The 15,350-nt window shown below is 41.4% G+C and overlaps 2 protein-coding genes across 11 annotated transcripts in view; both read right to left on the bottom strand.

The window, feature by feature from the left end:
- Window positions 1–372: 372 nt before the first annotated feature.
- LOC143186228 (NAD kinase 2, mitochondrial) lies at window positions 373–3,206 on the bottom strand. 2 transcript variants are annotated; one of them, XM_076389777.1, is made up of 6 exons: window positions 2,913–3,206; window positions 1,938–2,235; window positions 1,548–1,871; window positions 1,375–1,456; window positions 1,028–1,292; window positions 373–964 (listed from the first exon to the last, which is right to left on the bottom strand). In XM_076389777.1, the coding sequence occupies exons 1-6, from the start codon at window positions 2,944–2,946 to the stop codon at window positions 732–734; spliced, it is 1,236 nt and encodes a 411-aa protein (XP_076245892.1). In that variant the 5' UTR covers window positions 2,947–3,206; the 3' UTR covers window positions 373–731. The 2 variants fall into 2 exon arrangements, with proteins under 2 accessions (XP_076245892.1, XP_076245893.1); XM_076389778.1 differs by lacking the exon at window positions 2,913–3,206 and adding an exon at window positions 2,346–2,872.
- A 3,434-nt stretch (window positions 3,207–6,640) lies between these two features.
- LOC143186227 (bromodomain adjacent to zinc finger domain protein 2B) overlaps window positions 6,641–15,350 on the bottom strand; it is a 127,933-nt gene continuing 119,223 nt past the window's right edge. For 5 of the 9 annotated variants that reach the window (XM_076389767.1, XM_076389769.1, XM_076389773.1 and 2 more), the window contains 14 exons: window positions 14,372–14,425; window positions 12,886–13,084; window positions 12,699–12,818; window positions 12,040–12,613; window positions 11,746–11,965; window positions 10,924–11,668; window positions 10,584–10,844; window positions 10,006–10,504; window positions 9,581–9,926; window positions 8,678–8,799; window positions 8,459–8,600; window positions 8,217–8,347; window positions 7,176–7,460; window positions 6,641–6,948 (listed from right to left, as the gene is read on the bottom strand). In XM_076389767.1, the coding sequence (XP_076245882.1) occupies window positions 6,771–6,948; window positions 7,176–7,460; window positions 8,217–8,347; window positions 8,459–8,600; window positions 8,678–8,799; window positions 9,581–9,926; window positions 10,006–10,504; window positions 10,584–10,844; window positions 10,924–11,668; window positions 11,746–11,965; window positions 12,040–12,613; window positions 12,699–12,818; window positions 12,886–13,084; window positions 14,372–14,425 (3,876 nt within the window). In that variant the 3' untranslated portion in view covers window positions 6,641–6,770. The remainder of the gene's footprint in view (window positions 6,949–7,175; window positions 7,461–8,216; window positions 8,348–8,458; window positions 8,601–8,677; window positions 8,800–9,580; window positions 9,927–10,005; window positions 10,505–10,583; window positions 10,845–10,923; window positions 11,669–11,745; window positions 11,966–12,039; window positions 12,614–12,698; window positions 12,819–12,885; window positions 13,085–14,371; window positions 14,426–15,350) is intronic. The other 4 variants (XM_076389772.1, XM_076389775.1, XM_076389774.1 and 1 more) reach the window with 3 other exon arrangements.

The raw sequence follows: 15,350 nt of genomic DNA, 5'->3' as shown, positions 1-15,350 counted from the left end.
GTCACACCCGACGTTATCAATTCAGTTAAAAATAAGATTACAGCGCTACAGGTTGTAGGAACTAAAATTAGATATTACGGTACGGTCAACTCAAACGATTCTGGCCGCACCGACACACACTCTTTCTCTTTCTGCCTTTCTTACGCGACAACACTTAAGGGTGTTAAAAGTGTTAAAAGAGTTAAAGGTGTTAAAAGTGTTAAAAGTGTTAAAGGTGTTAAAGGTGTTGACAGAGTTAAAGGTGTTAAAAGTGTTAAAAGAGTTAAAGGTGTCAAAAGTGTTAAAGGGGTTAAAAGTGTTTTGGTGTTAAGTCCACACTATTCTCTCTTAGCTTTAGGAGGGGATAATTTTCTGAAATTTCGTATCTTGTTATTACGAAAGTCACTTTATTAAAATTTAATTTATATTATGTACAGTTATTACATTTACACAAATGTAGTACAGACCAAACTCTGCAATCGTATCGTGTACATATTATGCAAAGACTTTAATGAAGTCTTCTATAGCTCTTGACGTACATGTAGTATTAAATTAAATGCCCATTTCTTATAAAAAAGAAAATGTTTTGACCTTGTACTCTTAAAACTCGTCTATTGCCGCTCCACTGAATCGTTAGGTACAAAAGTATTTTTTTTCATCCTTACACGTAATATTGTATATTACAGTTACCAGTGATATACAGTCTGTTAAGCTCTAGACTGAAGTTCACTTTTACTAGGAATAAGTACCTCTCAATCTATTAGACTTAAAGCCCGTAAGCAATCTTCGGGAAGAGTTTCCAACACTGCGACAGTTCCAAAGTTAAAAGGCATCGCTATGCCACCGTCGAGAACTAAACTAGCATCGAAACACTGTGATCTCACTGTGAACTTATTACAAAATCCTCGGGGTTCCAGATGTTTTGGCACAGGCCAAACATCAGTTATTATCATATCCCTTATAGCGTAACACATTTTCAACTCCTCTGAAATACAGAAACAAAAATAATTATCTGTTTCACGATTATATTCTTCTACATTATACCTACCAGCACTGTAATGCAAACTGTTATTGAAATTGGAGCAAATTGTCGAAATTTCATTCTCACTGAAATCTCGCTTTTCATCTACAAGTTTCAATATCTCCTTTACTATCTGCGGATTAACGCTATTTATTGATTTATACCAAGACGTTGACCCTGTTCCTGTACTAACGCATAACCCAGAGCCTTTCACTGTATGGTATTTTTTCCCGTCGTCCACGTTAATCACTAAGGTACTTGTCTTAGCCGCTAACGTTTCTGCTATAAAAACCTGGTTACGAAAGATCACTGAATTTGGGCAAAATATAATGATTTATAAAAGCATACCATTCATAAATGAAAACTACAATTACTTCATTTAATGCTAGCCACGGCAAACGTCTTTCTTTTGGTAAATTGTTGTGACCCCCTTCCTGCAACTCTTGCGTATAAAATCTAGAAACAACGAGACAGAATTATGAGAATTATGCAAAGTGTTTATATAAATTAATGACAAAAAGAGTAATTCATAAAGCGAGTTCATTACCTTTCGCCACCTGCAACGCGACCTTTTTCATGCGTGTGAAAAGGAGGCTCCCAGATAGACTCTCCTTTCAGAGTTACTCGAATTCTCCCTCTCATTATTGATCGATAACGTCCCGCTTTTAGCAACTCAAAAATTTCTGGTATTCTTCTCGTATACTTTGCTGGCAACATAAGATATCCCTCGGATCTTTCAGGAAACGAATTGATGCCCAATATCGGTTTCTGGTTGTCGAATATTAAATTCGCCGCCAATAGGAACGTGCCATCGCCTCCAATCGGAAGAATCAAATCCGCCCACGCGAAGTTTGATTGGTCAAGATTGGTTCTACAATGCGTAAGTGCTTGACGTAATATTCTACATGTACATATTTTACTGTTGATAATTATTTACCTGTTTATCATCCTATACTCTATATTCAGCTTTTCTAAAACTTCAACTACTTCCTTTTCCACATTCTTCGTCGCGATGTGGCTAGCAAGCATGGTATCATAATCAGAGCCCCTTGCCAACAACTTCGACTTCAATCGTTCTTCGTCCAGATCTGGCTCTCGCAACTTTTCGAAGTAATATCGTGACAACTTCGATACGATAAGCACGCGTTTCGGCACGAAGCTCGACTCATTTCGCAAAAACAGTCGAAGACTGGTAGAAACATTGCATTTATAGGGTTGCAAAAATTGTAGCGTTCCTGTAAATACACAAAACAGATGTAGAAAGTTCTACTTTTAGCGGGAAATTGATTTTTAGGCAAATTAGGATTTTTGTGAAACACCTGTTTATTTAAAAAAAGTGTATAACCTTTTAACAAATTTTAAACAGCTTTCATTAATTCTACAGCATTTGTACGAAGGTTAACCCTTTTACGGATTACATTTCCGCTTTTTACAAGCAAAAATCTAGCGCAAGGGCAACCAGTCTCTATGATATACAATTACTACTACAAAATAACATCACACAGCATGACGCATCGTCGAAAAAATACGAAACTATCTCTTGAAAGTACAAAAATAATTCATAACAGGACAGTTCATTTTAATTTCTTGGAAGAAACTTCTCATTACTTTATTATTTTTTATTTGTTTGCTCGTTTGAACAATCGAACATTTCTTTCTCTAACTTCAATCCATCACGAGTGATTACGAGCTAAAAAAACAACCAAATGGTTCGACTCTGACGTTCTAAACATAACAAGTTTACTGATAATTGATCGATAATCGAGTTACAGCATAATTGGGTAATATTCAAGTGCAAAATCCACGCCGAAATGAACAGTATGGGTCGCGTTTTGTTTCGCCAGTTTTCATTGGAGCCCATCGACGTGACGGCGTCACCAACGGAAGAAAATGACGGTTAAAATTCACTTACTGACGGATCGTCGAAGATGGCCGAGCGCCGTCATCGCATGTCGCTCGATAGATTTACGTATGGAATGGGTGCGAACAGTGCAGATAAAGAAGCATTGAATGCGTTTAAAGTGTTCCTAACCTCTCAGCCGGCGCGGGTCAACACTAAACATATCGATAGTCACATGCGACTGTATACAAACGTGCTCTGCGTGTGTGCTCATGACCTAGGAGCGACAGAGAGATAACCATTGAGCGAGATAGTAGGAGTGACAGCAGTATGGCGTCCGCGGCAAATTTGAACGCGTTTAAGTTTTGTTTCCGTCAAGAGAGAATTTGGTAGCGATGACTACAATTTAAGCGAATTTATCTATGGCTGTAAGACGAAATTCTTTAGAAAAATTCTTTTTAAAAGTGTCACGCCTTCGAGAAGTTCGAGTTATCGTTTCAATTGAGATTGTAAATGTAGAACTTATATTTTCAGAAAAATGAAAGGGGATTAAAAGAAATTTTTTAGTTAAAAAGGAGGGTTCGAGAAGACACAAGTTCGTAAGATAGTATTGAAGTTGATGACTGGAAAAAAGAAACATGTGACTTAGGTTAGTTTGCCTTATAACCAGAGATGTAATTTTGAAATTAATGAGAATTAAATAGAGATGCTTTGAGTTAAAAATTGGATAAATGAACATTTCTGAGTGTTCTGCTCTCGAACTCGAGCGATTCAAATAACTTAGAGAGAAAAGATTTCACTGTACAGATACACGCTTCGCTTACACTTTATTAATTCATTTGCAATACATTAATTAAGTCTGTTTAAATAGCATCGAGGCTACCTAACGTACGCCTTCGTTTATATACTATAGACAATCAATCTAGCTTAAACACACGCTCTCTATCTTCCTCTCGTATCTCTATCGCACGCACTCTCTCTTCGACTTTCGCTCCCTCGCACGCTTTTCCCATTTGCGCATACTCTCCTTCGTTTCTCTTTAATCCGTTCCATTATCGATAATCATCGTTTTATCGTTACTTTGTTATTACCATTGTCATTATCATTATACCATATAATATATCATAAGATCGACGTTAAAAACTAAAATTCGTATAAAAAGCGTCGTTATTCATACTAACAATGTAACTGTACTATTTAAATAATAATTGAACCTTAAAAAATTATTTGTTCTTGTTTTCTTGTTGTAGGTGGTCTGTGGCTGTGTCTCGTGTCTGAATGTACGACATGTTCTAATGCATTCGGCTATTAATATATACGAGGGTGCAAGGCGTGCATTAAATAAAGTACGCAACGCTCGCGCGTACTCTCTCGTACCCCAGACGTGAATCGCAAGAACGCATAGGTGAGATCGCGAAATGCCCCGATATCGCGCTTTCATTGAATGCAAACGACGCACAGTTTCACCGTCGAAACTGACGATTGTCTTGGAACAAATTAGAAACTAATCGCAGAGACGTACAATCCAAGAGAGAAGAAAAAGAATATATGTATACACGTGAGTTATCTTATTTTCGTTGCGTATTCGGTGAAGAAACGCGCGTTTCAATCTCGTTTACGATCTTTCGACTCGATCGTTCTTGGATCACGCCAGGAGCAACGGGGTGCATCCTTTCGTGTGCCCAGCCGCACCCTGCACATTCTCTTAAATCATCTTTTTTTTTTTGTCTTATGTCATCGTAGTCGTTTCGCGCGGCATTTTCCTTTATAATCTAGCTAATACTTTTACATACTACGAATGTTTAGCACAATCACTACGGCCGAACCCACTTCTCTCTCTTTCTGTTCCTGCCCTTTTAAATCGTCGTTATTACATAACTATCCGCTATTACGAGCAATAATGTACATCAATTACATAAAAAACAAGATATCGTTTAACGCTTCTCTTCGTTAAATCGCTCGACGTCGCGCGATGGTCACACTTACGAACAAGGTACCGCGGCCTCCCGGCGTTTATCGTTTATATATCTCGAGAAAATTACTACCGACACCATCTCGTCCATAACGTAGCATATCCTTACAACGCCCCGACGCACGATATTATAATCTATCCGTTTTAAAACGTGTCCGATCGTTCGTCATCTCTCGGGTACACTGCGCGAAGATATTACATATTTTTTTACCTAGTATCTATCGAAAAATCGAATGTCGCTTAAAAAAGTTTCGCCCTATCCGAAGAAACAGTAATAATAACGAGGTCCTAAGGGGTCGTGGAACTCGACGCGGATAAAATTCGTGGACACTTACGCTACGTGCCGAGGGGAGATCAAATTCTGGCTCCACGTACTGAGAAATGAAAATGCGATTGCCGTTTGCCATCGAATTCGTAATTCTTTGTTTAAAAGCGACTGCCATTCAACGAACACGACCGCTACCATTTATTGAATTCCATTGGTATTGCTTTCGAACATGATATCGTATCCCAAGGCGAGCTGAGACGAACTTTGGGATCAGAACTTCATGCAATCATGAAGGAACGTAAAAATAAAATAGGAAATGCTCACAATCGCTGTGCGCAATGAATATTGAATGTTGAATGATTCTAAGAGCTACGTTTCAAATGTTTACAAATTTCAAACTACAGTTTGTTCGATTGCATTTTTTTAATGCATGTCGTTTGCTAGGAAGAGCGTTTTGGCAGTGAATAAAAGAATCAGTTTAAGTAACACATACTTGTAGACTGTGGTCATAACGCTACAGTATATAACGATTATTGCGAATTATTACATCAAACACGTTTGAACAAAGAATTACAAAGAGAAATTTCGGTAGTCCTCTCACCAACATTTGAGTTATCACGGTCGAGTTATCACGGTTTGTTCTCTACTCGTTGCGATCATGCCTGCGAAATGATGAGCATGATTTTCATGTACAATCCCAGTAACAAACAGGGGGGCAAGCGAATTGAGAAATAAAAAGGCAAAGGATCCATGGAATGGCATTTAACTCCGTCCTTAAGTGGAAGATTGACTTCGTTTGTCATACTGTTGTATCTTACTCTGCAGCAAATGTTACCCTTAAATCGTGCTGATGTTTTCGCGGGCAAAGGTGTTATGTGTGAGTGTTGCACGTGTACGTGTGTATGTATGTGTCATGTGACTATCTATATGCAGTATACATATACACTATATTCATCATATTTATACATTTATATTTATATTTATATATATTTATATATATACCTCTTCTCTTTTTCACATTCATTACTTTGCAAAATATTTCTTTTGCCGAATGCTCGGCACTAAGCCCGTATAATACAATTGCAAATTACATCTTGTTCGCTTAGGCAAAAAACTTTTACTCGTTAACTCGATAAGTACAGTGACCATCTGCATCATGTCTCATTCTATTACTCTGTTTAAGGTTTCGAAAACGGTTCTTAAGCGCGTTCTCCCAGCATATCGATCCCATTGACTCATAAGAAGCTCCGAGTACGCGTCTATCTCTTTCGACAGCTTCTCGATTACCCTCTCTTACTTGCAATCCATAACGAAGTTTCATTAAATAGAATCCGAATGTCCCGGCGAATGAGAAATTTTTACCATAATTCAAGTCTCGTCGCTACGAAAAGAAGTACGAGCCGTTCGAGAACCATTCGCCACCTCAACTATTCCGAGTATTTATAAAGTATGTGTGTGTTTGTGTGTCAGAATGCGAGAGACGCCCGCGAATTTGAAGGATAAGAAATGGGGCGAATGAAGCCACTCGGCCGCTAGAACGAGGCCGACGTGCACGTAAAACGGGTATATTAAATCTCGCCTTTTAAGTCTCTCTTCGACGACCGCCGAACGTGATTCTCTCCGAGGAACGCTACCTCTAGTAGTAGAAGTGGGCAAAACTGTTGCAGGTGTTGCGAGATCGTACCGATCCTCAGCTATGCGTTTGGGGATGCGGGGGTGGAGCGCCAGTGATCTCGGTCCAACGCATTTCGAAGAAACTGCGCATCCCGTGGCCGGCCTTGCCCACGGGACTGTCGTCCTCGTTGAATACCTCGCAGTTGATGAACATCTGTCTGACATCGGCGCAAAACTCATCGCGAGACTTGTACCTGTATCATCGATAAGCACTCGTTGGGAACATGTTCGGTTTTTGTGTCCGATTATTGGTCGATCGAAGTTAGAGAGAGAGAGAGAGAGACAGACAGACAGACAGCTCGCTAGATTTTACATATGTGGGTGTGTATGTTTCTAAATCAATTTTTTTTACTTTTTTTTTTTTTTTTTAGCAAGAACGTTAGTAGTTAATTAGTTAGTCGTTGGTACGCGTGCAACTTACACGGAGTCCTGCAATTTCTTCTTGATCGTACTGAGATCCATAGGTGTTTTAATGATTTTCTTGTAGGTAGGGAACTGTTTGGTGTTCACCGGCAAGAGGAACGGCCAGGCCTCGTCCTGTTGCTCCAACTGTTCGAGTAGCACCTTACAAGGGGCCAGCTCTCGTTGCTGTTTCTTCGTCAGCGTCCTATTGTTCCCCTCCTTCCGTGGCGAGGCCGTTGGGGTTGCCGGTTCCGACGAACTGACGTCCTCGACGTGTGTGTTCGATGCCGTTGATGGCGTTGGACTGCGACGCAAAACAACAGAGAGATTATTTGCACGATTAGTCTTCTCTTTGGCAGGCGGATTTTCCGATCATTAAAGCTTCTGGACGAACGCATAATACTCGAGAGTGTTTACATTTCCTGCTTGAGACGGGTACGTTGCTCTCGATGGAACATTTCGTCTTTCTGGCTCTTTGCGTCTTTTCGTTTTGTCTCGCCTTTATTTCTCTCTCGCCCTTCTCGATCTTTTTCGTTTCTTTATTATTAGTATTTTTTTCTAGCAATCATAGAGCCTGAAGGCAGGTATACCCGTAACGACGAATTTTCTGAGAATATACCCATCCCATAGTCGGTGTTCGTTAACACGCAGTAGCGAAGTACAGGGTGTCCCTACGAAGGAACCTGACAAGATATACTCGAACGAGGGAAAACCTATATATCGATGATTGCTTTTACGTGGAAACGTTTATCATAGAACTAGCCTGTCGTGGAACACCCTGTATGAATACTTCCTTCTAATAACAATTTTCGACGAGTGTGTATGACACGGGCCGAGGATGGAAGTCGACATAATCGCATGAGAGAGCAGTGTATGTATGTTCATTCGTTCTGAAGCGTTTTTTTTTTTTTGTTCTTATTCGATTGGAAATACTTGTTCATCGTTTGCGGTTCGCTGAACATTATTGGCTTAATGGCCTTTGTTTCTCTACTTGTACATCGTATGAAACGTTGTTAAGCCAGTGGTTTGACAATGTTTGGTTTGGTTTTAACGTAATCACCTAGCGGGTGGATGATCAGAACTTTCGCTCTCTCTGGTGCCTCCCCCTTTGGTATGACTCCTTCGACTACTATTTCTCTTCTTTGGTTGTTTACTGTGGCAATTAGAACAATACCATTTTCCCCTTGGCATCTGAAAGTATGGTGCACGTAAATAAATTGAATAATTGGTTCGATTGATCATTGGCTGGATTGAATAATTGATCAATTGGTCAACTGGCGAACTAATGGCAATATCACTCACTTTTGGCATGACAGGATTGTGGCAGTCGGTATGATAAGCACGAGGACAGAGTTCACATAGGACTAAGTTTTTACCAACTCTCTTTCCACATACTAGACAATTTCGTTCCCCTGTTGCTTTGTTCATGCATTCGTGACAATACCTAAAAGGACATTTGTGAGGTTTTATATGTAAATGATATCTCAAAATGCACTGCATACTCGAAGCACGATTACTCACCAGTCACCATCAGGAATGTTTTCCATTTTTGGACGGAAACAGTAAGTATGGTAGCCGCGGTCACAGCCATCACACAAAAGTAATTTGTCCTCGTTATCTCCGCTGTGACAGAACTGACAATTCTGTAACAAAAAGAAACTCTCTGATTTAAAACCAGGAAGTATGTACTGCTTCAAAACTAAACCAAAATCTGAATATCCCAGCATCATTAAAGAAGCGCTTAAAATTAAAAATCACATCGATGTAACACTGTTATGCAAAAAATATATATGTATGTATATAATCCAGTGAAACATAAAGGATAAGATGATTCAATGGAACTAACGCAAATTTTTCATCATATTCGGATATGTTAATGTCGAATTAAGCAAAGGAAAATTTGTTCAAAGTAGCATTAGGTTAACAAGATATTTCACTTGCATTATGCGCATAATATACAAACGAGTTATAGCAAATAAATATAGAAGCAGAAATTCTACGGAAAGGAAAAATATGAAGCAAAGGAAAAAATTAGTAGACGATAAGCGGCATATTCTGGTTGCATGCTACCGTTACGTTAGACTCTAACCACCATTTAGATGCACTGAAACATTTTCTTTTATCCTCGATTAAGTTCTCTCTAAGCTTTCAAGCTTCCTATCAACATCTGCATTTGATAAATAGCACAATTGCCGCATTATTCGCACCCATACAAGTCTCAGTTAGATTTAGAAGAACCTTTCACGATATGCAAGTTATAGAAAGAGTGCCACATCAAGAGCATTTCGTTTAACTTTCAAAAAATCTTCTGCCAATTGTCCACATAAAAGCGATATGCTCTCTGCGGTTCACTGTGCGGGAAGGAAACGAGTTTACGCAGGAAGTGAAGGATCATTCGGTTAGTAAGTTAGTGCGAATACCCACAGAGGCCTGAGAAGTAGTCAATAGCTGATTGTACTGATTGGTAGCTTTGAGTGAGACGCAGCGGTTTCGTAGCTTGACGCAGACCGAGTTTCTAGCTGGTGTTAGACTCACAGCCTTCATGATGCTCTTGTCCCAGGCGATGCTGGCCTCCAACATGTAGAGCGCCATCGCGAGCTGAGCGGAGGTATGCGCTCGAGCTGTCGCCTCTCGCCAGTTGTTCAATCCCCTTGGGGTTGTTTCCTCTTGAGGTACCGGCGTCTGATTGCTCTGATCCGAATTATTCGAGTTTGCGTTCGCGGCTGCTGCTTGTTCGGCCTTCAAGGCTGCCAAATTTGGATCCCCAGTACTGTGACACAAAATGTTTCAATGAGTTCACTTGGCGATTCTTACTAGCTACCCAAATAATGAAAAAATTATAGTATTACCAAACGCCCAATGGTGGCTTCAAGTATCTCCTTTCTATAGCTGCTTCCAAAGACAGTAACCTTTGTCGTGCCTGCTCAACCGCGCTGATCTTCTCCATCTCGTTCAGTTTCTCAATTTCCTCTGCCTCCTCGGTTCCCGCCCGCGGAGGGAGCTTCCAGCCTTTGACCTGCATGCTGGCATTGGCGACTTTGTCTTCGAGAGCTTCGACTTGCTCCAGAAGCTGCGCGTCGACGCGCAAAGCAACTTGCTCACTCCAAACTTCCGGGTTATCCGGCTTTGGAATGGGTGTGTCGGGTTCGTCGGGAGTCGCTGAAAGCTCCGTTGCCGACATATTGCCAGGGTCGACGTTGATTCTGCCTGTGACGGCTAAGAAGGACTCCATTGTCGCCCACGTTGTTCGTTTCAGTTCTTTTTCGCGAACGCCGCGAGAATGAAGGTGTTCCAGGAGTTCTTGAAACGTGTCGACGTCTGTTATTCGCCACCAACCGTATCGTAGATCTAGAAGTTAACAGTAGAATGAGTCATCAATGGTGGGACATCTGAAGATTGATTGCAGCTCCTTGATAGTGTTACTCACCTTTTGGTACTGGTTTCGCTTCGCCAGGGGGCGGCAAACCGTGCACTTTCAGGTACTCCAGCTGTGCAGCCTCATCTTGGGTCAAGATCAAAGGCGCTGGACTGTCGCACCTGTCGTAGTTCGGGCTAGCCGGTGGAGGGAAAACTGGTATTCGCAGCTCAGTCGGTTCAGCTATTCCGAATATCTGTTTAGTGCTCGGTCCTGGAGTGTCACAGGTTTCTCGTGGCAGAATCGAAAACCAATTGGACTCGTTGCTGCTATCTGCAATTATTAACAAGAACAACATTATTAATAAATCCTCAGATTATTGTACATTAGATCTAAATGTAGGGAACCTTACTGGAAATAAATGTGCCGTTTAATTCCTTGCCATTGTGAAGATTATTCACATGATTGTATTTGTCTCCGTTTGGAATAGTCTCCACAATCTTATCTTCCATCATCTTTACTGCTGGTTTCATATCTTCGTCCATGTCTTCATTCTCTTTTTTCGTTTCTTCGACTTTTACATCCACATCCATGCTGACTACTTCTGTTTCTTGTTTAATCTCCTCAGATGTAACGTTGGTCTTCGCGTCAGTCATCGTGCCATCAATATCGTTCTTCTTTTCCTCCTTTATGTTTGAGTTCTCTGAGCTACAATTTTGCATGGAATCCTTCTTGCAATTAACATCTTCGATCTCATTCTTCGTTTTATCTATCAGTGGCTTCACGTCTTCTTGCTCGGTCGAGTTGAATTTCTTCTCCTCCTTGACATCGTTGGGAGCTTCATTCTCCCGATTCTCAGCTTTGGTGTCTTCTTGCTTCGTCTCAGGCTTTTCTTCCACCGGCATATTTTTGTACTTTTCATCTAATTCAGCTTGCAGCTCTAAAATCTCTGGTTCTGCACTCTCCATAGCTTCGATGAAGATCCCACCTGCGCACGCTAGCTCCCAGTATCTTCTCCAGTACCTGTCTTGCCCGAATATGTGTGCTCTAAGCTGTTTCGAGGAACTGTTCAACTTCTGAAGTTGTTCCTCCGACTGCTTCAAAAGCTTGTCTAATTTCTTGCCCAGTTCTTCGCCAGATAAGTTTTTATCCTCTTCCTAAAATTAGGTAAGTAATTAAAGATTGATTTCATACAAACTTATAATAGTAGATAAGCTTTAAAAAATGTTCATACCTCCTCAGGCTGAGTGCCTTCGCTCTCGTTTTCAGACATGTCTTCAACCTCATCCTCGTGATGGATCTCATCAGGAGTGGGTGTCGTTCCCACTGCTGTAGACGTTGTATTACCTTCCTCGTCAACTTCTTTCTTTTCTATAGTAATCGTGTCGCCAGTTTTATTCACTATCACGCCAACAGCTTCCATTCGCACCTTTCTACTGTGCAGCTGTCTCAATCTGCAAATATAAAGAAATATCAATGAAAAACACCTCTCTTCTACCAATAATCTACTACCTAAAAAGCTACTCACTTTCTAATCTTAGTATCCAAAACAAATCTCTCTTTCCTCAGCTGAGCAACTGTCTCCAAGCTCCCCTCAATCTGCCTGATCACAGCCTTGTTCTGTAGCAGCTCGTTGCAGAGGAACGCAAGCATCTGCGCCTTGTGCGTCGGATTCAGAGCCAGGAAAGGCTTGTCCCTCAGTCTCTCGGACATTCTCCACGTCTCGTTATTATGCAGATGTTCATAGAACTGGGCGTTCTTTCCTGAGCAAGTCGAAGCGTAATCTCCACCGTTCTGATGATGGTCAGCGAACTTCTTGTCGCGTTCTCGCTCGAGGCAGACACCAGTAAGAGCTTTCACTTCTCCAGTCGCATTAGCGTAAAGGTAAATTCGCAAAACCTCGCTGATGTTGGCGTGCGTGATGTCAGCCTGTCGCAGACTTTGTCCGAGTCCTGTGGTGTGTCTGGCTGGCTGAGGGATACCTGGGTCCTCGATAGCACAGACCAGAAGGTGCGTCATCACCGAGAGCAACTCCTCCTCTGCCTCCTCATCGTTGAGTAGCGCTAGCTGAAGACTCTTTAGACTTGGCAGGGAGTCCATGTCTGGAGAATTGAAAAGAAGCAATTGTGATTATTGTGGATAGAGGTAAGTTGAGGGTGATACATTAGGAAGGTGATAGAGACTCACCAAAGCCCAATGTTTCCCCGAAATTATGCAGAAACTCGAACACCATGACAATGTCCGCGAACGCCTGACCAGAGAGCTTGAGTCCTTGCAGTCGTTTCAGCTCTGGGAGTGGTCTGTGATCTGAAATCGAAGAATAACGAATTGTAGAAGGTCTCCGTCTTCCATTGAGGAGTCCTGGAAGCCGTACCTGTCAGTTCCATATCCTCCACAGGTTTCCTAATCTGCTCGATCAACTCCATCTCCATCTTCCTCTGCTCAGCGCGTTTTTCCTTCGTTGCTATCCTCTCAGCCCTCGCCTCCAGTCGCTTTTTCTCTCTTTCCTCCATTTTTCGACGATTCTCAAGGGCTCGTACCAGCGCCATGTGTTGCCTCCTTCTCTCCCTCTCCTAGGACACCCAACGACAGGGTTAAAAGGAATCGCAGGAACAAAAGGAGCTGGACATTCATGCAGAAGGATCTCGTAAATTCCGTTCGGTGGAAAGCACAACTTTGGCACGCACGGTCTACAACAAACTCTACAACCGACCCAAGGTACAGTGTTTCCTCGATCTAGGCTCATTGATTGTTAACGAGTTTATAGGGTTACAGTGCTCACGAATAAAGCTCTTTTACTCTAATTCATTTCAAGCCACAGTGAATATAGCAACGAGGCTGTAACGAGGAAATACAGTACACTGTTTTCAGAGAAGCTACGCATGACAATGGTGTGTACACGGATGCATCGCAAAACTTGGCTCGGCAAATGGGTCCTCTTTTGTTCATGAACACCGTGCAACTGTTACCCCCAACCACACTCCCTTTCAATGTTTCATCTAACACCGATCGTTCCTCGCGCACCGTCTGTTCTTTTCGTTCAAGCGACGATCAATGAACACTATTCCCTTCTCAGACGTTTGATTCAGGCGAGGTGTACCCTGATCAGCCTTGTACCGATGTCGAAGTGATCAAAGCGACGGGATGCGCCTACTGTGCGAATGATCGCGATACGTGTTAACGTAGTCGTCGTGGTACTGGTTAGTGAATGTGGACATTTGGACAAGCGAATGTTAATCGTTCTTTCGTCGATCGCTCGTGGTGAATCTTCGTCCACGAGAAATCGACGACTTTGAAAATGGGTGCAGATTAGTCTCAAATAGAAACTTGAACATAGTTCGACTTTAAACTCGCCATCCAAGTTACTTTCTCGTTGTCGATTGTCTAAATTAATGACTGTCATGACATACCATGACTGTTTGAGCTGTTTATAAGCCAAAGTGATTAATTCCACTTTTAGAATTTTTCCAAGTTTTACAGTCAAAGCACTTGATTGATGCTACATTTTTTATGTTTAAAATATATGATTTTATTTTGTGGAGATAATCGAATTTTGGCTAATGAGCTGCTCAGTTATTATTGAACGTTCTAATGAGATCGTGCACAGTGATTTAATTTGAAATAGTAGCCAAAGTGTCAGTCGATCGATTAAGTCTTTTATGTTGACTAATGGTTAAAGGGAGTCGATTAATCATTATCGAAAAGATGTTTGTTACGAATTAGGATTCAGTCGATCGAGAATCAGCTGACCGATCGACAATGATGGCATAGTGGTTGGTGACGAGTTTAAAGCCAGCGAATATCGATTCGTTTAGTGGTAGGTAATCGTCTTATTAAACTAGATTGGGTATGAGACATACCAGCTCGACGGTGTAGAGCATCTCGCGCTGCTTGGTGAGCTCCTGCATGTACATCTGCGGCACAAAACACATCCACAGTCCACCAGTGCTCAAACTACTCCTCTACGCTCAGACTAACAGTACTTCTCGCTCTCTTTTTACAATGCCGACTATACCGAACCGCGTCGTGAGAATAAAGGACGTTACAGAGATTGAAAAGTTACGATGGAACCCCGACTATTCCGCTTTTGCTTGACTGCCTTTCTACGACTGCAACTTTTCGAGGAATAAAAAGGAATGATTGGACTCTCGCGTCTTTTACGATATCGTTTTACCACGTCTCGACGCGGCCAATTTTTCGTCTATCTTTTATGTCCTCTGTTAGTTTAACGATGGATCGATGAAATTTGCGAGATAGCAGTTCGGAGATGATTTCGGTTTCCGATGTAAAGTTTGCGCGATTACGACTCGCGTTTAGGTGGCAATGAAATTTTTCAGGCGTCGAAGAGATATTCTCTATTGCTGCCTGAAAGGCAAGCTGACACGACAAATCGAATCGGTTTTCCTTGACAAACGTGGAGCACGAAATCTACCATCGTAATTGTAAACAGGTTTACCACAAACTAAACGAGAAGCAGACGTCTAATAGAGCAAGTCTATTAAAACAGTATAAAAAAGTGGTTGAAATGAAAGATACGGAAGGTCTAGAGGTAATATCACGATCTCCTCACCGTCGTACAGCTTTGTTTTCGCAATGCAATTTTATAAATATAAAATCAACAGAAGAGAACAGCGTTGAGTTAATGAACAAGTTAATGATCATTTGAGAGTAAAAAAGAGACAGGTAATGAATATTCTACCGAAAAGAAATGAAAGGTAATCAGCTGATATAATTTATGATAATACCGCGTAGATTAGTACGAGAAACAAAATGAACGAAAGCGATGGAGATAATGGAAACGAAAGCTAATTTCTACGGATAACACACACACGCACACCT

The sequence above is a fragment of the Calliopsis andreniformis genome, chromosome 12 (genome assembly GCF_051401765.1).
Source record: "Calliopsis andreniformis isolate RMS-2024a chromosome 12, iyCalAndr_principal, whole genome shotgun sequence".
NCBI classification, from domain to species: Eukaryota; Metazoa; Arthropoda; class Insecta; order Hymenoptera; family Andrenidae; genus Calliopsis; species Calliopsis andreniformis.
This window is presented reverse-complemented; position numbering and strand designations above follow the sequence as displayed.